This window comes from Eleginops maclovinus, chromosome 12, assembly GCF_036324505.1.
Source record: "Eleginops maclovinus isolate JMC-PN-2008 ecotype Puerto Natales chromosome 12, JC_Emac_rtc_rv5, whole genome shotgun sequence".
NCBI lineage: Eukaryota > Metazoa > Chordata > Actinopteri > Perciformes > Eleginopidae > Eleginops > Eleginops maclovinus.
Window position 1 is genome coordinate 26,209,713 of NC_086360.1, and position 27,821 is coordinate 26,237,533.

Here is a 27,821-nt window from a genome sequence, read left to right on the forward strand (position 1 = left end):
TTTCTCTGGGACTCTCACAACAGGACCCCTTTGGCCTTGTTCATGACAAATGTCTGTTTCTTCAAAATACATCTTTATAGAGCCATACAGTGAGACGTTTAAAAAAAAGCTCCCTCGACAAAAAGCAATGGATTTTACCAGTGCTTTTGGAATAATGCATGACATAAGATGTTTCCACATACTAACAGCACTACTATGAGTTATAAAGGGTAAATTGCTAGAAGTAAAAAGCTAATAAAATGCTAAAAACAAACCGCATGAGATTGCACCAGGGCTAAGCTAATGGCGGCTAATGTTTGCATAATGACGATTAGTTTTGTTTAGACACGTGTTACTTAACCCCACACATAGAAGCTGCAGACATTCACCAGTGGGGTATTTACTGGGATATTTTGAGTGGAAAAATATATTCAGCTTGTGTAAACCACAGATCTTTTTTCAGGCTTCTAACCCCAAAAAATGGGAACTCAAAGCTATAAAAATGCTAACTCTTTACCAGGTTTTTCAGACTCTTTCCTGCAAGTAGATGCAAAAGTTCATTGTTTAATTTCAATCTGCAAAGATGTTTGATCCCCCTTTCCGAGGACTTTGAAACAAGTTGTTATAATAACTAAATTCCTCAGCTTGATGCATAGATTTCTTCCGTTTTCTGCCATTTTTCATTAACAAAGAAGTAATACCTATTAAGAAATGAACATCAGCTCATACACACGTAAAGCTGACCATGGGGAGGATCTTCAGATCACCAGAAAGCACTAAACCAACATCCCTCTGGTCCTTGTGTCCCTGCTGTGATTAACCTTGTTTGACAAATACAACCCAGGTCAGGCTGTGTGTGAAGCTAAGAGCTGCTAGAATAACAACACCGGATTACATAGCTGCTCAGGTGCATCCTAAACCTCAAATTCAGGTCCACTGGAGCAAATCTCCCATCAGATAAGTCAACACAATCACATAGCTGCACACAGCATCACAAAGGCTTCAGCAAACAGTGGTCCACAAGATCCATGAGCTATTCGGAAGAGATCAGATATTTTCAGTCAGTCTGTCCAGCTGCCATATATACATTTATACAGGTATATATATACACACACGTTTGTACACAATGGAAATACTGTATTATGTATTGACCTGAATATTGTGTAACACAGGCTTGAGGAAATTGAATTAAAGACAACAATATGCCGACCAAACCGAGAGTGAACAAGGTTTATCTGTTCTAATATCTCAAATATTGACCTTTATATTTCTGATGTTACCTGTACACATCATTTGGGCAATGGCATTTAGATTTGTTGATGTAATAATAGGATAAGTTTGTAGATATTCAAGTTAGATTGAAGGCAGGGTCCTGTAGCAGAATGCAATCAGGGTTTTGTCTGAACTGTGTAACAGCGGCGCTGCTCCCTCTCACTGTGGGCGTGCGCCCTTAAACCAAAATGCAGAATCTCACTGTAAAATGTTAAAGTGATGCCAGAAAACAATATCTCTGTTGGTCAGAAAGGCTTTAATGAGTCCAGAAATATGAAGATGGTGTCAGATGTCTGGTCAGACGGCAGAGACAGCTTACGGAGAATAAATAGGGGATGGATGTCCGGTGGGTCTGCCGGGGGAAGAGGCAGCAGGCTGACACTGAGACTGAGATTTCTGATCCTTTCTTTCACTCTCCTTTCTTCTGGAGAGGAAGTAAAGAAACCTCTGGATTTATTTGTTGTTGGAGGTGCAATATATGACTCAGCAGCTTTAAGACATGAAGACACTATAACGTTCACCTGAAAGTGGGCGGGGCCGTAATTTTGGCGGGGAGTGACGTTAGCGCCTCATGCTATATTTTTTTCTAGAAATACCCCTGGCAGTGTTAGGTCACATTAATAAAAAAACAGGGATTGTTGTGTGGAACAAGCTTTAAATCATTTAGATAAAGACAACATGAGAACACATTAGCAGCCCACCACTGTAGTTATCAGTTGTTCATCACCTCCTTATTGTTTTATGATGAAGTCACTAAAGTCAGTTGTTGGGTCCGAGCAGAGGATACTATTTTATGTGTCAGAGTCACATATATATTTCCCCTTATTTCCTTATGCATCTGGATCGCTCTCAGTGGAGAAAGTTGGTCAGAAGGTGGACAAACAATGAGTAAAGCATTGTTATGTAAGGGGATTATTAGCCACTGATACCATTTTCAGTCACATTCAAATGAGAAGAAACTACTGATTAAAAGTCCATAAATCCTCCCAGAGCTGAGAGGCTCAGCCAGTGTCCGCCCCCTCGTTGTATATGGACCACAGGCTGATGCGCTGGTCCTTGGATCCAGCAGCCAGCAGTCTCTGTTGGGGATCCTGGTGGTCAGAGAAGGCCACGCTTAGCACCAGGTCGGTGTGGTACTGAAGCACCGCCAGCGGTCGCAGCTTCTTCCACCCGAATATCCGCACCCGATGGTCCCAGCCCGCTGATGCCAGGAGCTTCCCGTCACCTCTGACACTCAGCTGGGAAACCCCAGGGTTGACCAGCGTCACAGAGTCCTGGAGCTGTAAAACCACAAGGAGGAAAAGGGTTTCAGCAGGGTGGAACGCCATGAATCAAACCTGCATGAGACACAGTTCAAATATTTCCAACTCTTTGCAGAGTAGCAGAGAAACCTAAAACCAAAAATTATTAATGCAAATAAGGAGACAAAAATAATCAGACAAACCAACAAGGTCACTGAGTCGATTAATCACTGCCGTCTAGGAAACCGAGTCCAACAAAAACACCGCCATGGAGAGCCTATCAGCTGATCTGATGACTGAGCTGTGAGTGTGAGGCTGGGTGTCTGTTGAACCTGCAGACTCAATCATCGGCCATAAAACATTACGGCACGAGGGCAGCGAGCGGATCTCTCTGCGTACCGCTATTTGGTTTAGAGTTAGGGGGGAGGCCTCCTCTGGAAGAGGGGCATGGAGTTACCTTTGTTACAGTCTGCACGAGAGACCGTCTCGCTGAAACGCTTGTTTGCAGAGGCCTTGTTGCTTTTAGACACCTCTGATGAATTACAGTCGCACTGAAAGGTCTGGTCAGCGGGAGAAGAGAGACACCGATAAATACACCGTTGTCTGCCTGTGAAAAATTAGCCACAGTTCCTTCTCCCCTTGTCCAATAACTGTATCAATCGCTCTAAAAAGGGGGCAACTTTCTGACATATTATAATGAATGGCGGCAAAGATCGCTATCTAAAAAGGGCCTGCTGTGGAGGGCATTCCTGGGGAGAGAACGTGCTCTTCCTGCAAGCTAGGGATCTCTGCAGGACCTGTGGATGGGACACAAACATCTGGATATGGGAGCTGAAATCAAACTGGACAGCGTATAATTGACTTCATAAGCTGTGTCTAGGGAGACTAATGGCCTGGGATGGGGAGGAGACGGTGGAGAATTTATCTGCATGCTCCTGTTCCGGGCAGGAACCATCCACCGAGCTGCATGTGGAAGATATAAGCCAGGTACTCATGGCCCAAGTGGATAAAGTGGAATGCAAGAGAGAGGAAAGGCAGGGAGGAATGTCATTGATCAAAACAGAGCGAGCTGTGCAGCCTTTTCAACCTGCACCACGCTCCACTTTGCACCAATCCTTGTACGTGTAAAGCGATTCTGAGAGAGTTCAGGACGTTGTTTAGCAAACCATCATCGCCGGTACCCCTGGTGCGAAAGAGAGTGTGTCTGGTTGGACCAAACAACCAGATACACTGATACAAAGAAACCCGGGGGGTGAAAGATTGTTCTGAGCTTTGTTATTACCTCAAGAAGTTGGTATGCTCCTACCTCTCTGCATCTGGCTTGCATTAGAGGCCTGATAATGATGGGTTTAAGTGTCTGTTTTTGTTTGTTTTGCTTCCCATAGTTTGTGTCCGGAAAAGGCATTTGTTTCATTAAAAGGTCAAAAGTAAGCAGTAACCGGCTAATGATGTAGTAATGGTCGTTCAGTAGAGCTGGGGAAGTGGTTTTACTTTTTACACGGTGAGAACGGGTAAAGTGGTGAGGAAAAAAAAGATCCTCCTGGGCTACAGTGTAGAATGAATGGGGCTTAGATGCAGCGTTGCTAGATTTCTAAAACCCTGCCATATTTAAGTTTTATAATTCGTATATTAAAAGGTATTAGTCTATAAAATGTGTAAATAGGTACATTTGCATTTAACAGTGTCTTCTCGTTGCTGCTTCTGCTTTTATTTATTTGTGCCTATTATATTTTTATACTTTAGACACCTAGGAAATTTCGTTATACCCAAGTGTGATGTCAATAAAGACATTCTGATTCTGATTGTGACATAAAGTCATATGACATTGTTTTTTTAATGAACTATTAATTGTTTAGGTCATTGTGCTAAGCTAACTGGTTGCTTCCCATTTACCGGGTTCTGTACCAAACAAGGAGATTTTCTTAAGTCTGTAGAATACTATCTGTAGGCAAGGACTTCCCCGTAGCTCCACAATAGTTAGTGCAATTATTTTCACACATTTTACCTTTGAGCTTACTGCACTCGTCCATATTGCAATTTTGCTAAAATGTTGCAGCCCGAATCGGTGTGACTAGCGCGCAAACTAATCAAGTCATCCCCTTGGGTGAATGGAAGTAAAACAATCTGAAAACAATCCAATGGAAGTTGAAGCCCATGAAGGTTATTTTCCAGAATGTCGGGATAACTTTAATTTGTCCGTTAAAAGTAAATGGACTGAATTGTGCTATAATTTCAGTTCTGTTATCCAGCAGCAGTGTGGTGTTTATTCCAAGTATGAACAAACCACTATTAACTGGATTTGCCAATAAACAGACTAACTGTAATCAAATCCAATGTCTCCATCGACGGAGTTTTGCAGTCCCATTTTATTTGAAACACACACACAAGCACAGCAAGCTTGCTTTGTCAGCTGTCAGGAGGCGACCGCAGCTGGGCCCACTACACATCTTGCGGCCTCCGACAGATCCAACACAAACTCACACTTCGGGATCCTCTTTTGTAGCATCTCAACGACAGAGGAGACGTTCAAAAGGAGCGTCCACTTGGCAGATCTCACTCAAGCCCTCGCTCCTCTTTTTCTCTCCTCTTCGTCTTTCCCCTCGGTCTTGGCACGTTCACGCTCATCCACTGAAACGTCCCATCATCGCTTACTCACTCGAGCCTAGCGGTCGGGAGGCTTTTCGCAGGTATTTCAGACGCACCCTGTTCGTGAATCGGTGGCGGGGGGGAGATTACAGCCGTTTGTCACCTGGCCTGTCAGAGCCTGGCTGTGGCTGACAGGAGATGGATGTGTCAAAGCAGAGCCGTTCACAAAAGACAAGTTCTCAAGCAAGAGAGCTTTTATTTTTTATGACAGCAGCTCAGACATACATCAGACTGAGGTTGATATGACCCGAATAACATGTCGGGTCGGATTCACAGGAGACCACTGGGGGAATATTTAGGAGATTTTTACATTGCAGTGAAGGTGAGGGGCAGGAGCTCCACCTGTAGAGAGCTGTCATCAGCCTCAGAAATAGCTCGCCGTCAGCCACGCTTGAGTTCCACTGCTAATCTCCCTCTGTCCATACCCGCTTCTTTCACGTGAAGGAACACGCCTCTGCACTTGTCAATACATTTGAGTGGCCGCCTAAATATATGTCCATCTGGTTTAACAGTGTGTAAAGCCCCGACACCAATGCCCATCAATCTCGCACTGACACATTCCCTACACTACAAGGGAAGGAAGAAGAAGATGCCTCATTACTATGAAACGATATCAGGGGCAGCTGGGTCAAGCGGCAGATAGAGGCCTCTGGGAGCCATGTGTATTACATTAACCTCCATTCCTGAGGCTATCTGTCTTTAGCCAGGCTTGATAAGCTCACTTCACAGCCCCTCCGCTTCACTAAATCACGCACGCACTGGGTTGTGTCACGTTCAGTTTCCCCTCCATTACACGAAAAGCATTTATCTTCCTTCGCCGTTGAATCCAGCGGTATCTCAGGGTTAATTTGTGGGAAGTGGGATGCTGTGGCACTTACAGCCTCCTCAGCCTTTATTGCAGCCTCCCACTGTGAACTACTGTTCCCTTTACTGCAGATGTGTTTTTTGTTTGGTTAAGGGGCCTCCGAGATTTTGATATTTTTATTACCTCTCTCGGGTCGTCCGTCAGGACCAGGGTCCGCAACCCGGCAGGTCCCCGCACCCCCTCCCTCCCCTCCTGCCACACAAAAATACTTTTGTGGGAAGAACTGAGGATAGCTGTCTGGACGTCACACTGAGCTGCACTACAGGATAATTTAAAAGCCCCTGTTGGATCTTTTCCCCTCCCTTGTGCTTCTTCCCTGTCATCCTCATCCTGGATTACATGCTGAATCAATATTTTGTTGCTCGAGCAAAATAAACCGAATAGTCACTCTCCTCCTGTTTTTGGTATATTGAATCAAATGCTTCGTGGTGTTTTTCCAAACTCATTTTCAGGTTGAAAAAATGTGGGTGCTTTGCAAATTTTTCTAATTCAAGCATTCATTTGTAAAAAGACCTGGAAAGAATAATAGCCCTCGACTGTGCAGGCGTGTACTATATCAGCCCCCGGTTCCTCTCCGCTCTGATTCATGGCGGTTGGCTGCAGAATGGGAGCAGCATTCCCTTTTGCTCATGAAATCAAGAGAAAATACGGCTACAAATGAGGCATAAAGTCTCTGAAGCGCTGGCTCTTATGTAAAATGAATTATGGCACAAAGCCGATGTGTCTCTTATGGTGTGGCAGAGGATGCTCTGACGGTGGCTTTAGTGTGTTGTTTGTTTTTTGTGTGTGTGTGTGTGTGTGTGTGTGTGTGTGTGTGTGTGTGTATTGTCTTTTTTAAGATAAGTATGCATCTCAAAAAGTTCCCTGTCAAGAGGATTCTTTTAAAAAACTGGGTTAAAATGATCTGTTTGTGCTGTGTTTTTCCTCCTGAACAACAGTATATAACCCAGCCCTAATGTGTGACTGTTGTGTGTGTGTGTGGTGTGTGTGTGTGTAGGTGTGTGTGGTATGAGTCTGGAGTGACAGCCCCAGCTCGGCCCTTGGCCCCTGGCCCTGCCATCGCTGTGTAACCAGCAGCTGATTTATGGCCCCTGCAGCCCCACTGAGCCTCTTCCTCTTCGGCCCCTGGTGTTTTCTAAAAGAAACACAACTCTCCTCCGAACTCCTCTATTATCGTGTTCTGGTTTTTCATGGAGCTGACTGTTGTGCAACAATTTGTTAGCATGCAGGGTGTGGAGGGCCTGAAGCAGGGTCACTACAGACAGTACAGGAAGGACGGCAGAATAAAGACAATACCTATACTATTTATTTTAAACATATGAAACGATGAGTGTGCTGTAACACGTCAATACTACATGTTACCATCGAGAGTGCCAGAAAACTAGTCAGAAGGAGAGCAGGAAAGTATTAGCAGCAAGCCTAATATTATGGATGAACAGTTTATATAGTTGTTAATAATAAATGCATGGTTGAATATACATAGAACATTTGTTGTTGGGGTCAGTAAGGGGAGTAGCCCCTACAGCTAAGACATTATTTTTAAATTAGCTTGTAGTGATTGGTAAGTAGTCATTTTAAGTAAAAAATAAATAGAAATAATAAAAAGTGAATGAAAATGAGTTAAAATAGTTGCATGGTTGAAATAGTTAGCTCTAAAAGTGATGAAAAATGCTTTAAAAACAGGGAGATAAAAGCAACAAATAAATGGTACACAAAGGTTTCTGTGAAGTTATGGATTATTGGTTAAAATAGTTAGTAAAAACGACTGAATAAATAATAATAACAACAACAACAACAAACATTATGTATACAGCATGCAAGATGCAGTCCAAAGCGCTTTACAGAGTATGGTTAATCAATAGTAAAATAGTTGAATAAAAGCTACATTAATGGATTACTTGGTAAAGCGACCTTGAAAGGCGCCCATATAAATAAAATAGATTATTATGATTCAATTTAAAGCAGTGCATTATTGGCTCCATAAGATAGCTATGAGTAATGGATGTTTTCCTTGAATGTTAAGTGTTTTAACTCTATCTTCTGAATGCTAGGCTTCCATACGATGTTCTTCACATTATTGAAAGCTGTTATAATAAGACTAGTTGAGTCATGATAGGAAGTGCTGGGCTGACATAAAGGCTTTGGGAACATGAGAGTAGTAAGTCTGTACTCTGCTGACCTGCAGGTTGTTCTGTCCGTCCAGCCTCCAGGAGGAGAGGTTCTTCTCAGAGGAGCCAGACACACCTCTCAGACTCTCGGTGTCAAAGGTCAGGCACATGACGGGCTCAGGGTTGGCTTTGGCCTGGCTCAGCTGGGCCCTCTGGGTTACGTCCCACAGCAACAGGGACCCGTCCTCGTATCCGGCCAACAGGAGAGGTCCGGGGCCCGAGTCTGGCTGGAAGTCAGGGGGACGATAAGAGAAGAGGAGTTTGGTCAGATGTGAGAGCTGTGAGCTGGAAGCGGAGCAGAGGTTATCTGTGTGGAAGCTCCCGCTGACACTCGGAGAGACACTCAGCCTGCTGCTCTCTCTCCCAACACTCCATTACAGCACTCCTCACTTTGCTCCTCATCTGTATCACTGAGACTCAGGCCTCTGCCGCCCCTCATACAGGGACGCAGTGCAGGGACGCAGCAGACTGCAAGACCTACTGCTTTCCTTATAGAATTTATCTTTTCATTAAAACAATGTAAACGTACTTGTGAAATGCATATAGTATCTTCTGTTGACATTTATTATAACCTATTCTGTGTATTTGATATTCTACAGATACTGGAAAGATGTTTATCTCACTACCGTTGATACGGATACACTTTCTTTTTGAATTAACTTTAAATCATTTGCATTTTCTTGGCAAACATCATTTTTAAATCGGGAACAAAGAAGTTAATTTAATCTAAAAAAGGTTTTAAAATCATTTCAATCTAAAAACAGTTTGAGATTTGTTTAGTAATTTGTGATTTGTTTTTAAAAGGTGCATTGTTTTGCTTTATTTTATCAAAACCTTTTTTCATCCTCATTCTTGACTAAGTCTGCTTGATTCTTTTGCTACCCATTACCTTAAAATGATACTGAATCTTTCATGCTATTTTCACACATTCGCACTCAATATTTGATCAGAAATATTGCTAAAATAAATAGTTTAATAAAATACTTATTATTGAAGTGTGTTCTAACAATTGTTCATTTAATAAGTTAGTTTAATTTCCCACATGGATTCTTGTGTCCCTAAATCCATTACCAGTCAAACACAAACATTGGGAAAGCTGTATTTCATTTTCTGTCAATCAACTAAGTGATAAATGCACTCATTGTTTCAGCGCTTCACACCTCATGCACGCTCCCTTTTTCAAACAAAACCATAAACAACCAACGGACTATAGTGTTGCTTCTTCCCCATTTCGCCCCGGGACATTTCACATCCCGCCGCAATGTTTACATCGGCTGAAACGATCGACTAAATCTTTCAGAGCACATGAAATGAAATTAAGCCAGGTGCACAAACGGGCATCGGACGCAAACACCTAAACTATACCACCTCTGTTAAACATAAATATAAAGAAACCTTTACTAAGATCAAACATTAAGTTATATTTAACTGTTATATGTATTTAAAAACAGAGAAAGCCGTGTTACATATAAAAGGAATGAAGTACTGCTGCCTCCCCTCTTCAGTCGCAGACTGTAAATCACTTCTGTGAAGGAGAGCATAAAGGTGAACTGATAAAAAGCAAGGGCTTCATTTATCTTAGCATTGCTGCAGGGAGGGAGGGAAGACAGAAGGAGAAAGAGAAGGGAGGAATAATACATTTAAACAACATTAAAATCCTTTTTTATATAGCCATTTCCAAACAAGCTTTACTTAAAGCTAATGGCAGACAATTAATGATTAAAAATAGCAACTAGAAAAAGGACAGTTAATTAAGTAAAACACATTTTAAAAAATAGATAAAATAAAAGAATAAATAAGAAGATAAATAAACATTAAGAAAATCCCTAGTTATTGTTTTTTTAAGAGAGGATTTATAACAATCAAAAGTGAAATCTGGCCACAAATCCTGTGAAAGCACACTTATAAAAATGTTGTGCGTTTATAGACAAAGAAGAAAGAGGAATGGGTAAAGAAATGGTAGCTAGCACAACTAGCAGATCCAACCTGCATCCCGATTTCCCATAAACCCACATTCCGTCTGTACACTTACTGTATATAGACAGTAGTGGAAGTACCACACCTCAAACACACCGTACGATATCCACACATGCTTGGAGTGATTTATCTAAAAACGATTTTACGTTTTTTAAGCTCAAAAGAACGACTTCCCGCTGCCCTCTCAAAAGACACGCAACATTCCTGAAGACTTATGAATACAGAGCGCACAGAAAGACATTTTGTCCTGACTCATGCCTTTTCCTTTAAAAGCACCACCAGGCCCCCAGCGAAAGCACCGTGCCCTGCAGGAAAAGCGAGGAGGGGAAAGAAATGCTTTCCATATGTGCGAGGGGGGCCATGTCTCCCATTTTTTTTCATCCATCTTCAAGTCCTCTTCTCACTTAACGCCCGATATTTCTCTTCTTCCACGTTTAAACAAATTATAGACAGAGTCGTGTATTCCTTCCAAACACATCAGCGAGGACGAACACTAAGGGATTATGAAAACAAATAAAAACAAGTGAAAATCAGTGGCCCCTGCTTGCCGGCAGGGACCCGAGCTAAGCGTTCCAGGCTTGGGGCCCACCGTTTCACTTAAGTGTAGGACCTCCTTGATTGATGATGTCATGGGTCGGAGGTCGGGGAACCCTGGGTAGACACCTAATTCATTATATCCTGCACAGGCCTTTCTACAAGAGGGCTCTCTGCTGGAGTGGGGCCGGGGCTTTGGAGGAGATTCATCACCCTGAACAGCTGGACAGACAGATGCATGGAAGCCGGTGGAAGAGGACGGTAGGGAGAGACGCTGGGTTGTCTCCAGATTGGCAACTAGTCGGGCTTCAGCTTGTTAAAAGTCATGGGATCTACTGCCATTTCTTCACAGCTGTACTTATGGAGGACATTAAAGTGTTTTATATCTGTCTCCATAATGTATTTCTATCAATTACAGGTAATGCTGTTCGGTCCATTTGTCCTGTATCATCACTCAGAGGCGCTGACCATCACTAAGGCCGTTTATATACGTGAAAACTAGTCTTTGAATAAGCCCGTGCTTCGTGATCGTTGCAAGCTCAACAAAAAATCCAACAAGTGAGTGATCTGTCATCCTGCAGACAAACAGACAAACAAACCCCCTCCTCGGTGAAGATAACAATGCAAACATTTTATGCCTGTTTGTCTATTTGCATCTATTCTGCTGGTCGCTCAGGTGTTTGTTGCTTCAGACCAACCTCGGGTCGCCAACAAGGCCTCTAGAAAAGTCAAGACTATTTCACATTTGGGTTGTTTGCTAATTTCCTTACTAAGCTTTTCTCATCACTTTCGGAAGGACAGGTTTAAAGCCCCTCTCCTGCTGATGTAACACAATATACTAAGCTGCAACCTGGAGCTCGTACAAATACAAAATAACATCACAACAGTTGCTGAACCAATTCCTCTGAATCGGTGTTCCAGTTTCCAGCTCAAAATGATTACAATGCCAACGCAGAAAGTAACCCTCTAGTCATCTGCTAGCGATGAGATGCTACGAAAAATATTTTTGTCATTGGTTGATTTGTATTAATTTGTCTTCTTCCAAAAGTCTGGTATATTCAATTTACTGTCACACAAAAAACAAGCTGTCATGGGAAAAAAGCAAACCTAAATACTGGTTACCATATTTAGAGTAAATAGAGAAAGCACTGTCCCAGCATTCCAATTAAGAAAGATTTTAACGAGATCAGGTTGATAGCTTTATAAGATAGTATATGTCATGTCTTTGGGTAAATTAGATCAGCCGTTTTGTCGGTGATGATGGTCGTAAAGCGAGGGGGAAAGAAGGGCGTTTCTCCACGAATCTGCAGCCGTGAAAGTACAAGTTATGTATTCAGTGAATCCTTGTGTCACGTCTGCTTTGTACGCCATTTTTTAATGTGATAATCAAATCGTTAGAAGTACTCCAGGTGAGGTACATTGCCTCATAAGTGAAGTTATACGCAAAAGCAATCAAATGTAGGTAAATTATGCTTAATCTTGAATATGCTTTAGGAATAAAAAACAGCCTAAATCAAAGCTCTCTATATGGGTTCATTTATTCAGTTGGCAGCCTAAAACAGAAGCCTCAGATAGCTTATAATAAAGGGGAAATATGACGGGTATATTTCAAGCTTGTTATGCAAATTATTATTATTATTTAGCTTTGTTAGAAAATGTTTTCAACTTTAAAAGTACTGAATTTATTTGTAAAGTGGGCTCATTAACACATAAATACTACTGTGAAATATCAGTTTACATCTATATTTAAGAAGTACAATATAACAAAAGCCCCATTATTATTATTCCATTATTATTAACAACGGGCTGTAGTTTGGACACCCCTGATTTAAAGCAAGTGACATTCGTTTATATAAAGTCTGTAATGCATTGGCCAATAACACATTTAAATACATGCTGGTCAAATCTTCAAAGTACTCATTTGTTTTACTGTGGCGTTATTAATAGAGGATTGCTGTATTTACCATACATTCCTTTTGATAGAGTATTGTGTTTTATTCCATGTCCAGGTTGCCTTTTAAACATCCGGCCAGGAACAAAAGCGGAATATTAGCCCTCTAGGTCTAAATCTGGGTCGTTTACAGTTCTCTCCCTGTTGATCAATAGCGCTGTCCATGTCTAATAAACTAATAAGTTAAAAATGATAAATAAATACAATCTAAATGTAATTAGAGAGACATATCGGGGGGGATTTTCTTGTATATTCTGCGTACACTTCCTTCTGTGAACAACCCAGAGAGTTTGTTTGCTGCTCGATGTGTCCGCCGCAGGCCCGAGGCTGCACCGCTGCAACATCAGGAACCAATCGCTCCCTGCGCTTTCTGTCCCGCTCCGACATGATGTCATGGTCACGAGGAAGCGAGGTGATGAGCTGAGAGTGATGGATATCTGTATAGGAACATTTCCTTTCCCCGCCAGCCTCTGTTCACATTAAAAGCCTTGCACTTCATACATCAATGCTGTCCCTCTGGCCAAAGCCCCGGCACACGGCAGACCCACATGTGGAGGCTTCTCCCCTCCGCCATCGCCCTACTGTTCACGTCCAATCAGATGCAGGGAAACCAGACGATAAGCTGTGTCACCTTCGAGATGAAGCCCAGAATATGAGCTAAAAGGGCTGGGTGGGATTTTGCTGAAGTGAGGAGAAAGTGAAGTTTAACACTGCATTAAATCTCTTTCCATAAACTCCGGCAGAGAGGGCTTACAGGCCGACGATAAATCTGTTGGTGAGTCTGTCTGTGAAATAATGGAGGATAATCACGTCTCTTCTTGGGGAGAAAAAAAGGGAAAGGACGGTGAGAGGGAAAACAGAGAGGGGAGGGGGGTAATGTTCAGTGGGTTCTTCCTGGTGTGTGAGTGTGTGTGTGTGTGTGTGTGTGTGTGTGTGTGTGTCAGCGTGGAGAGAGAGAGGAGGACGGTGTGGGCTGTTTCCTCCTGCTGTGTGAGGTCAGGGAAACAGTGGGTAGCATACGAGCCGTTCATGTGAAAGACAAGGTGAGACACTTTTTTTTTCATATGAGTGACAGACAGAATGAGAATGTGTGTGTGTGTGTGTGTGTGTGTGTGTGTGTGTGTGTGTGTGTGTGTGTGTGTGTGTGTGTGTGTGTGTGTGTGTGTGTGTGTGTGTGTGTGTGTGTGTGTGTGTGTGTGTGTGTGTGTGAATTCTAACAACAATTATTTGATTACGAATATGAAGGTCACAATTATTCCTTGATTTTAGGGACTGTAAATATATTTAGTGAACTTTTTAATAAACAGAGCACTGCTTTCACTTTCATGTCATACTACATCCACTACATACTACTACATCCCCACTAATGTACAACATCTATACACGATCAATACAAATAAGACTCCTGAACGTGAAATATAAGTGAAATTGCACAACATTAAATCAACAAAGCATTGCTAACCCTTTGACGTTTGCTACATTTATGCTAATTAGCTCCACAAACCTTCAAATTAAAATAATGCTGTGTCTCAATTCCATTCCATTACTACACTCCCACATCGTACACGAGCGTATCAATTACAACCACTTGGTCATTTCTCAAATCGCACATGGCTTCTGTGCCCTAACAGGAAGTGAGGATCAGTGCTGTTAGCTAGCTAGCTTATCGTTTGTGGTACCAAATCATTAAGGATTGCTCAATTACCCAATAATATTTAATGAGGCTTCTTTTTGACAACTGTACGGTGGTTTGTAGTTACAACAGGAATAAAGACCTTAACTTGTGTCCAGTGTTTAAAATGTAACGTTTTCCCTGTTATAACAACAACTGGGTATGGGATGTGCATTTTCTAATACTTGGATTTGGACGCACTTTAACATCCAAACAGCAGCTGTATGAAATAATAAATAAATGAACAATAATCTTTACTGATATTTAGCTTGTATTTATTTTGCTCTCTCATGTTTACTCTTCTACTCTGACCTGCAGCTTTAGAGCATCTTAAATGGCCGTTGATCGTGTTCATTTAATTGTAGGCGGAGGAAAATGCGATTTATGTCAGATTAATCTGCAGAACAGACAGACACACAGACACAGACACAGACACACACAGACACACACACACACACACACACACACCATCTGCCTCTCGAGAGTGTGGGTCAGAGTAACAGATGAGCGTGCCTCCGCCTTTAAAGGAATCGGCCTGAGATGATTTAAAATCACCTGGGCCCGTCGGCTTTGAAGTGAGAAAGCTGCCTGTGCTGTATTACAACGATTTTATATCATTTATAATGACATAATTGATCATTATGTTTCCTGGCACTCAACGCTGAAGCAGCATTTGTTCATAAATCAGATGATGAAAGGTGGGTGTAACAGTGAAATCAAAGGCGGAAAAGCAAAGCAAATGTCAGCCTGCACCGTGAGGCTGCTCTATAATTATTTCACCAACACAATGTCACCTTTACGGGTTTTCTTGTTAACCAAAATCACTCTAATTTGTTTACCAGGAATACTAAATTGAATAGGAAAAGTGACACGCCTCACTCACTCAGTCTGTGTTTTCATGTCTGTAAGCTTTACAGCCCATAAAATACATCCAAAGTCTTATGCAACTCAAGCCCCAAACCCAAAGAGTTAATAATTAACCGTGAAAATAATCACAGGGTCTCCTTAATGGCTGGAAAATAAAACTTTGACAGCATTTGCAAAACAGAAAGCAGTGTTTTTGAGCTGGGATCAGATTGGATGTACAGCTGCAGGCTGATATATGGCTGTGAACCCACGGCCCTTCCAAACGCTCTAATTACAGTGTTGGGACTCGCTGCCAGCTGAGAAGAAACGCTTGGAAAAATGGCCCAGGACGAGTTGTCGGGCTCTAAATCATGTGCCACGTCGCTCATGTGCATTTTTGTTGACTTTTGTATTATTGTTATGGGCTGCCTGCCAATCAGAGTAAAGCAGGTAAGTAAAGAAAAAGTACACACTCTTCCATCCTTGTTTTAAAGAGTACAGAACATCCTGCTCGTTATGATGGCTGCCAACAAGAACTTTTTGAACGTGAGCTATTGACTTTTTGGGGCTTAAGAAGGAAAAACCTGCAACCATGTCCATGAAAAGGACACCTGTCGGGTGCTCACCTGCCACAGCTTGATGCACATGACCATCCCCAGCTTAGCGTCCGGTACCAGGATGCAGACTGGGGTCTTACTGGGAAGCTCAATAATCTTGATCTGCAGAAAACACATGACAGGTTAAAAACTCAATACAGATAGCTGACCTCTCAATGAGTATGCTAACATGCTAACAGTTACCAGGTTAAACGTTTGCCCTCTTTATTTAGGGTAATCCCATGCTACCTTTATAGAATAATTCCACCAATTTCAGATTAGATCACATAAGATTCAATTCAGCTTTATTTTCATTGCACAGAGACAAGCACTAGGACAACGAGACGAAGTTAGCAGCTAACCAGAAGTGCAAAGAAGCTGTAAAGTGCAGTGTATAGGTGTAAAGAGTTAAATATAACAGATGGAAAAAAGCTAAAGTATTCAGTAGTGCTAATAATGAATACACTATAGAGGAATGTAGACGAATAGGAAACACTTTCAACCAGTGTTGACACTTTCATAAAGAAAATGAATAAAAAGGAGTACGCTTTAGAAGATACCTTCTGAGCAGTGTTATAAATACAAGTTTCAGGTGTTTATTACCCTGTTTCTGTTTATCCTGATTACATAAAATGTGTCAAAACAAAAAGTGTTAAATAACTAAAGATATGAAATGCAATTACACTTTTGATCATCCCATTTTTTAACATGTCTTTTAAATCAAAGTCTGTTTTTTGGTCTTTTTGTGGCTTCTGATAAATCGCCTTAATTGACGTCACCTGAGACAGAATACACTTTGAAAGCGATAACAAATATGGGGGTCTGGAGTTCAAAACAAGTGGGCCAACAGCATCGACCTAGGAAACTTGAATCATGCTCATATTCTCTAGTGGTTTCATTTAAGGCCAACTGTGGTCAGTCCTTTCACCAGCACTTGGACTTCCTCCAGTTTGTACTGATGCCTTTTGTTTTCATTTATCCCTTTCCATTACTTTTATTCCGTTTACATTTCTTCGACTTTGTTACGGTTACACACAGAAACTTTTGCTTGTAAGTCCATTTCCCTACAAGCTGTCCGCCAAGTCCTGATTTGTTTGTCTTCCGAGTTCGAATAACAAAAGCAGCAACGTGAATCTGTCATTGTGGTTGGGAGACTTCCGCAGATCAGAGCGCTTGCACCCGGCGCTACAGTCCCATCCATCAGAGCCCAGCGGCCGCCCCCACTGTCTATAATAAATCCTGCTAAAGCCCGACCCCCGCGACATGAATGGTGTTTTCCTGCACACATTGGCACTGATTCTGATAAAATGCACGGCCCTAATGAAGCCGGTGATAAAGTGTGTGTCTTTGCGAGTGTGTACCCGCAAACTCTTTCCCCTCCACTTGCTGATGATCCGCATATTCATCCTCATTAGGCCTCACGTTAAACAGCCCTTTAAGGCAGCGATCTGTATTTTAGCGCTCGGCCCCATCTGTCCTGCGTGTTTACCTCGAACAAAGAGCGCCTTCAAGGACGTGTCTTCGCCTCAGGTGATCGCAGTTCTTGTGTGGCATCCCACTGCCCCGTAAACAAAACACCCACACTATTAATTCATGTGTCTGCTAGCAGGATCTCAGAGTGAGCAGTAAACAGTGGAACCACCTGAAATAGGAAACTCTTTATCTGTCTTCTTGGTTGCATACCTAAATATTGACCTACCTGCATATTGCACTAAATCAAACCATTGTGCCATTTGTGTGTTTATTTTGGATGGAATTCGTTTATGTGAGGCGTTTTATTTGCGGCGACACGATAAGCATCTGTCGTGGTCAGTTATGTCTGTGGAATGGGGCGTGGAGACAATATTGGCTGCGGTCTGTTTTAGTCTAACTTGTATGGGGGTGTGTGTGTGTGTGTTTCTGTCTGTCTGTGTCTGTTGGGACAATGGCATTATTGAGGTGCTGGGAGTCACAGGCGCCCTGATGCCTGGCCTGCTGGACCGGGGTTAGCGGAGGCACGTTTGCCGGGGATCAGGTGACCGCTCTGTCCCTTTCAAGTGTGGCTCCTCCACCGCGAAAGCAAGTAACATGAATCTGGAGGCAATAAAAGATGGCTGAATCCCTGGCTGCCCTCTCCTCATCCCGCCTCCCTCCACACAAAGCCCCCCTCAGGCTGCTGGGTGTTGAGCATTAAGTACGAGACACATCGTGCGGTCAGAACCCGTGACTACTTTGTAGTGCATGATCTAGAAATTCTCTTTTTAATCTAGCAGTCTAAGATTAAAGCAGATACTTTGACTTTTTCATCACTCAAAGTAGCAGCCAGCTCTGGAAAAGCAGGCCTTATAGACATCAGATTAATAGGAAAGAAATAGCGTACTACCGACAGCCAACCAACATTTATCTGACGGCTGGTACTACATTCACACCTTTGCAGAGTGCATTGTGACTCATGACATTATGGCAGGTTTATTAATGGAACTGTTTGACAAGTCCTGTCTGCAAACCGCACGCTAACATGTCACACTGACTCATTCCAGTGATGGTCGTCAGAAAATATGACATTAATACTAGGTTAGATTTCATTTTTATGGATCGCGCTTGTCAGGGTTTGGACATCTTTTTGCCGTGAGACTTGAAATGTTCCATGAAGCTATCAAATAGTACTAAAAGCCACAAATGTGTTTTTGTAGAGGAAGTCAATCCGGCGAACTGGCAACAGCAGGTCTGGTCTGGTTCATACAGGTTGGCATTCTTTCACATGATGGTTCAACCAATTAACCATCCCACCTCCCACCAATAACCTCAAGGATGTTTTCTCATGCTGTGCGTGGGAAAACATGTGCCAGTGGAAACTTTGACCAAAGGGTCTCTATCTTTGAAAACCGTACTTAAATAGAAATGTAACTACTGAATTTCCCTACGGGGATTAAAAAACGTCCATCTTAACCATTCATACACATTGTTAAGACTCTCAAGTTGCAGTGGGCTAGAGTACATCCCAGCATGCACTGGCAGATTGGTTGCTATTTAGAAAGTAAGCTAAGTAACAAAGACACCCGGACACATCACACACCCACAGATCATTTAGAGTTTCCATCGCTGACGTCTCACCTCTTCGATCTCTTGTCCAGCGAAGGCCAGCAGATGTGTCCCGGTGCTCGTCTCCAGCAGCGAGCACTGACAGAACCCCACGCTGCCGGTCCACACCGAGTCCAGCAGCGCACTGCGACCTTCACTCAGATCCCACAGACACACTCGCATGTCCCGGCCCTGACTGCTCCACCAAAGAAAACACACAAGCTGCAGTTCATTGCATATTTCAAAACACTGATTGCTTAATGTCTAGTTATCTTATTTCCCAAGGTTTTAAGTATAGATAAAACAAACAATGAGTTCTTAAGTTACCAGTAAAAAAGTATTTTCCAAACTGCTCGTAGAACAGCAATAGAGGGATGGACATGTTATCCTCACCTGATGAGGGTGTCTGTCCCCCGCAGAGTGTTGACCCACACCACAGAGTTCCCAGAATGCCCTTCTACTACCTTCTCCGCCCTCCTGGTGTTCAGGTTCCACATGTGGATGGCACCCTTCCCCGACCTGCAAAATCCAACAGATTGCTTTTTATTAGATACATGAGGGGAATCGCAATATTACACAACATACTGACGATACCCGTGGTATTTAAGACCAATTATATATTGTTATAAGGTTAATAAAAGCACCTCTTATATCCCCCATGCCCCACACACAAATCACTACAATTTATTTCACAAATAAAGACAAAATGCTTCTTGGTGATCCTTAAATATGGAATTGATTGGTTGATTTTATACATTTCCAGTAGATATCGCAATAATATTGATATTGTAGATAGTTTTTTCCACCAAATTCAGAGTTTGCGACAGCCCTAATTTATAAATTGAAATATTAAATTGAAGATTGCTCTTTTCTCAACAGATATGGCCAGATTTGCTCTAAAATACTGAAACATCGAAACGTTTGGTGTGTGGTGCTTTAAAAGCTGCTCTTAAACATCCAAACTCTGTACCCATCCTAAAAGACCATACTGAATCCTGATTGGCTGGCTTGGTATCTACCTTTATGCATGAGCTTAACGATACTATCTTCACGTTTTTAGGAAGATGAAGGGCCAAATATATATGTTGAGATAAATGACTTACCCTGAAAATAAGAGGGGAGGGTCCCCTCCATGGCAGCTAAAGTGGAGGGTGTTGAGGGGTGCGCCGGCCCCCCTCAGGGTGTAGATGGGGGACGGAGCGGGACGAGACATCCCTGGTTCATGCATTCAATGTGTGGATGCAAGGAGGCTGCAAACCTGTGTCAGGAACCCCTCTGAAACAGACAGCAGAAGGAAAAAGAGCAGATGGATGAGCTACCTCTGAGGCTTTCTTATATAAGTGCAGTTAGAACGGTAAAAGTTCCATTAAATGAAGATAAATGGACTCAAAGGGATACAACTGAAGTCTAAAACATAAGAAAGCCAGTCATTTTGTTTAGTTTTCTGCACAAGCAGTGTCAGAAGGCATTTTGCCTGGAAGCCGTTCACACAGCAGACAGTTGTGTTTAATGCTCCGTCTGTATCTTCCCTATTGTTAGCAGCTACAAACCCTGTGGCCTCTCTGTTTTCCTCCTCCTCGTCTACCTGATAACACCTCTCTTACTCAATACGTCATAAATCACAACCCCTGACAGGTTAATTACTGTAAACACACGGAGATTCTGGCTTCTCCCTCCTCTTGTGATCAACAGCCGTTGTCCCAGAGGCACAGGTAACAGCTCGGGCTTTTATGTCGTTTGTAGGCAGGGCTGGGGAGGAAACTGATCCAACCGCAGGTATGCTGCGAGGAAATGATGCATCAACATTAAATTACAGTACCATCACATGTGAGTGACTCTTAGTGATTGGTTTCAGATGGCTTTTATATTGAATTGAAATTGAAATTAGATTGAAATTACACCATTATTATGCCATAAAAGACTAAATTAAGGTTGAGGCATCCCATCTTCTCAGTGTTATGGGAACCAATGTAAGCAGCCGGTTTAATTGCAACCAACCTCGAGGCTGCGACCAGGAAGCAATCCTAAATATGACTTTCCAAAAAATATCAAATTAAGCCGAGCCACAGATAAAAGTTTTAGAAATAAATCGGCGCAGAAGAACGTACTAAAGCTGGCTTTAGAAATACTTATTTTCCCTTTTGCTGAGAGTTTAATAAGGACATGGATGCAGCTCCTTAATAGGAAGCTTGAGTAAGTACACGATTAGCTTAGCTTAGCATAAAGACCATAAATCCACCTACAGGTAACTCGGTACCACTTTACAACAAGACTACCCTTATAAAAGGGTTTACAAATAGTTTGTAATTCATGTATTAATTAGGTTGTGAACACTTTATTAATCATTAATAAGCTTTTATAAGACAAGATAAACAGGGCCACTGTGACCGGTTGCTTGCCAAATAGTGAGCCCACATTTATCTGTACTGCTAAGCCTGATATTGGCTACCTAGCTTAAGAGATGCCAAGAAACATCAAGATGGATGGGGGGAGAATCAACTCAGTGAACAACAGATACCAAGGATGCTGGCTGATGAAGACGAGGAAGGAAGCTAGGTAGCAAATATTAGGCTTAGTCATCTTGCCAAATAGCGAGCCTGTGTTGATGTATGAAAACTATGTTGAACTGGTTTATAAATGGTTCTTAATGATTAATAAAGTGTTTACAACCTAATTAATAACCTAATTATAAACCCTTTATGAATCCTTTATAAGGGCAGTCTTATTCTAAAGTGGTACCGGTAACTCAGAACCAACCACCCCTAACAACCAATCCAAATGGAAAAAGTTGTTTATGATCCTCCATCGCTTGTGCCTCTTCTGAAAAAGATAAGCTTCCTTTTTATTAAACGCATCAATCGACACTTAACCGTCCCCCTTTTAGAACAGCGATTCACATTTTAGGGTCGTTTGTTTTTGTCGAGGACCTTTAAAACTCACTTCCCAACACTTTAGATATCTTGTTTAATTTCCCCAAAAATTAAACAACGTGTAAACATGGCCACTTGCATCATGTCATTGCTGTGATTTTGCCAGGCTACTAGCAAGGACTCCAGGATGTCCCTAATTCACACTAAGAAATAACCGTGTTCAGTCTTTATGCTAAGCTAAGTGTCGACTAACTATTGAACAGACAGATATGAGAGGTGCACCGTCTTGTTCAAAGGTAGCAATAAAGCAACAAAGTGTATTTCTTGCACAACATGGGTCACTATGGGCCTTGTGAGTTAATGAGCACAACATCAACACCCGACACTCCATCAGCCCCTCCTCCACTTTTACTTATCATAACCCTTGATCCCTGCAATCAGTAGTTGCCGAAACTGGAGCCCGAGGCATTCAGTAGCAACTCATTTCAGGAGGTTAGTGGTTAAATTGTCCATGTGAATCTGTGAAGCGGAGAGACAGAGGAGACCCCTGACCAGCCTGCCTAATAAAGGACGCTACGGTGGAGTCTGACGGACTCACAAGGACAGACTTACTATCAGTTTACCACACGGCATGCTTGCAAGATAATGCACTATTTCCATGCTTACTACAGAAAAGATCCATCAATCCAAGTATGTGAAATGACCAAACAATATGGCACTCATGAAACTAAACCAGCAGGAAACCGATAACTGTACAAACTTGTTTTGACGTGGTTGGAAAAAAATGGCAATAACCGTCAACAGGGTTTTTGGGAGGGTCTGTCCGTTAAGCTGTGTAGATGGGTTCGACTGCATTCCTGCGCCAGAGTCCTGCTCCTGTATGAGTGTGTGACAGGTCGGGGCTCACCCTGATAACAGGTGGATTAGCCGTCCCTTATTGTCGTCCTGCGGCAGGCCTGAATGGAGCTGTGAGTCACGGTCGGACAAAACCCTCTGTTTTCATTGTCTCAAGACAAGTGTCTGAAATGGCGATCATAGCTCACTGTCAGTCACAAACAACAATGAGGGACAGCGATGGAGATGGTGGAGGCACTATATAACCACATTTATATCGAAGAAAAAGGGTACAGAGTGGTTAGAAACCCGGAAAATAGTTTGCATTTTTGCACTTTTTTTAATACCTTTACACAAAATCAATGGTTTTTGGGAAGATGCATGAAGTCCTGTGGGTAAATCAGGGTTGTTAGATTTACATTTTTTGTTCTACGACATAAAACGCATCAGTGTGGTGGACGCCTGAAGCTTTTCATGTCTTAAAAAAGGCAGTAATTAAGCTAACTATACGTCATTGCTAAACATTAGCCACTTAACATAGCAGTGGAGGCGCGAAATCATGGGACCGTGATGTAATTTGTTTACAGCATGACATAAGCTATTTACGAAAGCATTTACATCTCAAGTATGATAAAAGTGGGGTTAAAATATGGACATCTTCTTGCTAAAAGTACCATTAATGTTTGTTTGCCACAATATTCCTAAATCAAATGGAAAAATCCCATTGCTTTTTGTCAAAGACGCCCTTGCATTGATACCTTCCAGGTCAGCCTTCCAAAAAACCATCATGACTACTCTATAATGTCCACTTTCCCCTGCCACCACTTCCTCAGTTTCTTCTCTTTTCCAGGCGTCAGCATTTCCAGTGTCTGAATATCCCACAACAGACCCATTGTTGTGGGGGGAGCGAGTCGTCCACAGACCCAAATACAAACACGCAGGCAGCTCAGGAAGGGGGGAGACAGATACTGTAAACAAACAAGACGGTGGCAGGATGTCACTCTAATCTATTTGTGAGGACCCTCAGATTGTTCCTCGCCAACAGAGAGAGGCAGTCGAGCAAACAATCCAACCTGTCACTTTAAAAGCTTGTAGGTTTGATGTCTGTAGTGAATCTGAAGATACCTTGCTGGAGAAGTGGCAGTGATTGAGTAGCTGGGGTGGATGTGATCCTCATGATACATCCTTAAGGATTAGTTACTTGTTCTATCTAGAGCTTCAGTCTTATGGAAAGATAACTGAGATTATTTTGACTGTAACTGAATGTAAAGGATCATGCTGTCATTTTTGTGGCACATATGTATTTTTCAGTCAGCAGGATATGATTTGTAGGCTTGGATATCCATGCAGCTCCATAAAACTCAATTAAAAATGGTATAGGACACATATTTAGCCACTAACAAGCTTTGTGCATCATTAAAGCAGATCTCCAATCTTCTCTGCATGCAGAATTGTACTTCCACAGAGTAAGCAATATATAACGAATACCCAATAGGTCAGTGAACTGTCTTATTAAACATGTCCACAGTAAAATCTCATTAACTACCAGGTCTAACGTGGACAGGGATAATAAATCAGACTGACTGATTAATAAAGCTGGGTACGATGGGAAGAAGCGAGGAGGATGGAGGCTCCTGCTGGCCCAGTAACAGATAAGACAGCTCCGCAGTAATCTGACTCTAAGTCCGTGGATAAAGGCAGTTTGTCTCTTCTTGGGCCGTCTGTCCACACCTAGCGGGTAATTAGGCCTAATTATGAGAGAAAGGTCCGCTTCCCCTTCATGTTATTAAATAAGAGCCAGCCTCGTCCGCCAAGCATCTCTCAACACCAGCAAGGGGCTGGCGACCTTCAGATCAAACGCAGCCACTATCTGTCCCCCCCCCCCCTGCTCCGACTGCAGCTCCCTGAACATTGCTGCACATATGAGGGGTTTGAAAAGGGAGGGTATTCGTTATGATATGGGGCATCAAAGTTTTTTTGACTGGAGGTGAAGGGGGAGTCCTGTCCGCATTCCTCGCTCTTTAGCCGCTGGTATCATGTGATCAGCAGCTACCCACCTGAGCTGCCCCCCCTTGTCAAATTCTGCCATTCATAAATAAGAGCAGGGAGGGAGGGCAATACTGATCACAGGGGGTTTATTATAGAAGCTTTATAATGCCCCAGCTTCACAGGAGCCATTATGGGAGGCATGGGATCCCGAGATCCCCCGCTGATATCAGCCTCATCAAATATGAGATCTGAGCTGCGTGATGAAAAGTGAAGTAGATTACACATAGCTCAGAAGCCGCTTTCTGGACAGGCCTTCCAATGAGAAGACAACTTTATAACATTTCAACCAGTAAGGATCTTTTCTGTAACATCTGAGCCATCGAGCTTAAAATAAAGACCTTGAATCCCTTCATCATACCTCAGCTATTCGTCATTCTGCTGGTCAAACACAAGCAATAGACTTATCGGCCGTTTCCCTCTTTTTCACCGTCTCGCCAAGGGGTCACTTCCACGTCACCGGCTGCGGGGGTGAGCTGGCTCTATGATCATTAGTCAGCCTTTCTGCCCTCCACCCTCCCCCGACAAATACAGATCGTTTTGAGGAGGAAACCAACGTGCCAAATGGAGAGCGAGGTCCATTATTAAAAGTCCAGTTAGACAAACAACATGGGAAGTGGGTCGAGGAAGACACACGCCCTTTATTGTGTCTTGGTGGGGTTATCTGGCCCTGGATAAACAGCCCAGCGTCAGACAGAGGCTGAAGTCAGACACAAGTGCACCAACACCCACTGTCAGTCACAGGTCCAATGAGTGGGAAGAGGTGGCATTGTTCGTGTGAATGGCGTGAATGCTAAGCAGGGGCCATAGCAGATAAGAGCTCAATGCCTTGTGGGTGTCACTGAGGCAGGCCCTGATGGAGCACTGTGTCAGAGGGTCCTGTTTTAGGAGGTCCTGACGGTGGTCAACAGGTACCAAGAGCCTTATCTGTTTGCATTATCACCCATTTCCTCCATAGCGGATAAAGAGACACAAGAGGGTCGACAGCTCGAGTGTCATCATACATCTCCACGCGTTGTGTGGGGTGTGATGGGCTTCGGATCCATAGGGATGTGGCTGTCCATGCAGCAAAGATATGAACACAAGTAAATGCATTATGCAACAGGGGACAAAGAACACACACAACAACATGTTACACTTTGTCAACATGCACATGTTGGGTGTGATGAGTGACTCCATCAAGACTAAGTAATAGCCGGTGAAAAGATTGACAAAGTGTTAACTAGTCGTAGGCATCCAGGGTGAAAAGCAACCACAGTTAAGCCAGAACTCAACACGTTTAAAAGCTAAGTTTAAGTAAAAGGAAGTTTAAGTTGTGCATTTGTTGGGTGACAATAAGGTAATACTTGGTCTCAAATTGTGACGGCAGCTTTCCTACGTGATAAAACACACAATTGGAGCCATAATATTCACTCTGGGCATCAATATTGACGGCTGGGGTGTATATCTTGTGTGTTAAACAGATAATCCATCAGAAATAATAAAGAAATACAAATAAATCTGAATAAAAAGTATATAAAGTAAGTAGGAGTAAACCATGTTCTGCTGCAAGTCAATGTTTATGCAACTGTTCCTTGCTTAATGTTTCATTTGTATTGTTTGTTTGAGCCTTTTCCTTGTACTGTATTGCTGTTTTTCTTTTTCTGTGTGTCTTGGGAAATGTATAATAATATTGAAATGAAAAAAAAAGTTTGAAATGTTTGCATCATCACCACAGACACAGGATCTACATAGCTACAGGACCCATTTCATAACTAAAAAGCACTGCACTGTCCTCCATTTGATATGCAAAATTCAATTGAATATAAATCATAATATAGAGGAAAAGTATAGAACTTTTAAATCTGCATCTGAATTTGCATCCCTTTAAAAAATACACTTGAACATCTCAGGATATGTGTGCCAGCCTTCTTCATAGCTAAAATGCATTTGCTTAACCGTAATGCTTATTAATCTTATACATCCAACAAACAAACTGAGTCTCCTACACTCACTTTTCTTACAAATCTGGGTTAAAGTTATTTCCAAAACATTGGTTAAGCTAATTTATGAGCACCCAACTTTATTTTAAAATGCATGTAGCTAAGGTAGCTTCGGTAATTGGCACAAGTATACTTTACTGACTTTAGTAAAGGCTATCACATTTGATATGAAGCCTATGAAGCTCATTCTGCTTAAAAATAATTGCTTTAACATGCGAGTTACAGTAAGAGATACAATGAACGCATTTAACATACCGATCTGGTTTTACATTGATATTGTTCGGAGCGTTTGTTTTGCTAATATTGGCTACAGTACTCTTGGTTACTATGCGTTGTAAAAGGCTGCTATATACTCTATATTCTTTCCATGACTTACTGTTCTGAACCTAAATCGTAAACTAAAATGTGAGGTTGAAGACAGAAAAGATACGACTGGAATTCATATCTATAAAGGCACTTTATAAGACTAGCTTAAACCTCATGTTGTTTACATTAAGGAGGTTAGCAACAAGCTAGCAGCTGCCCACAACCAGAGGCTAAAGCCCACACGTGTACCTTGTCATTACGTGAGAGTCGTTGTCGCTGCGTGAAGTAGTTACATTAAAGTGCAAAGAGAAGCTTTAACAACACAGAAACACAATACCATCTCAGTGACACACCGGTGTTTTGAAAGTTGTCAGCCCGCTTTGCGAGGAGGAAATACAAATCATGCGCCACAGCTGAAGGACCCCTCTTTGGAACGTATGAGCTGCCCACAAAAGTGCCTGTATAAAAAACTCAACACGCTCTCTCTCTCTCTCTCTCTCTCTCTCTCTCTCTCTCTCTCTCTCTCTCTCTCTCTCTCTCTCTCTCTCTCGCTCTCTCTCTCTGCTCTGTGTGTGTGTGTGTGTGTGTGTGTGTGTGTGTGTCCGGACGTTTCATTTCTAGGCATATGTGTTTCAGGGTATATCATTGCAGTGTCTTTATATTACATAAAGTCTATGAAAACATTCAATAGATATTCAATTCTATTTATATTGTAATGTCTTATTTATTTGTATGTCTTGGGTAGTTTTACCTATTTTTGTTGAAGCCTCAGATTTAATTTTTTCTATTGCCAACAACTAGCTTTTTAATTTGTAAACTTGTTACGTTACTTTGGGAGATTGTCATTTAATAGTTTTCTATTTAAAACAACAGAAGAATTGGATTACTCAGTTTCAGGGAAAAACGTGCTCTCTGTTTGTGTGTGTTTACTACTTAGCTAATTAAAAAATACATCCGATAAACTATTGATACCTTT

At 42.2% G+C, this 27,821-nt stretch overlaps 1 protein-coding gene across 3 annotated transcripts; it reads right to left on the reverse strand.

The window, feature by feature from the left end:
• Positions 1 to 27,267, reverse strand: gnb1l (guanine nucleotide binding protein (G protein), beta polypeptide 1-like). Of its 3 annotated transcripts, none has more exons than XM_063897772.1 (7): positions 27,183 to 27,267; positions 19,911 to 20,082; positions 19,201 to 19,326; positions 18,841 to 19,003; positions 15,778 to 15,870; positions 8,183 to 8,398; positions 1 to 2,531 (listed from the first exon to the last, which is right to left on the reverse strand). In XM_063897772.1, exons 2-7 carry the CDS (start codon positions 20,033 to 20,035, stop codon positions 2,253 to 2,255), a joined length of 1,002 nt encoding a protein of 333 aa, XP_063753842.1. In that variant the 5' UTR covers positions 20,036 to 20,082; positions 27,183 to 27,267; the 3' UTR covers positions 1 to 2,252. The 3 variants fall into 3 exon arrangements, with proteins under 3 accessions (XP_063753842.1, XP_063753844.1, XP_063753843.1); XM_063897774.1 differs by having other exon boundaries at positions 27,199 to 27,261; XM_063897773.1 differs by having other exon boundaries at positions 27,095 to 27,255.
• Between the last annotated feature and the right edge of the window lie 554 nt (positions 27,268 to 27,821).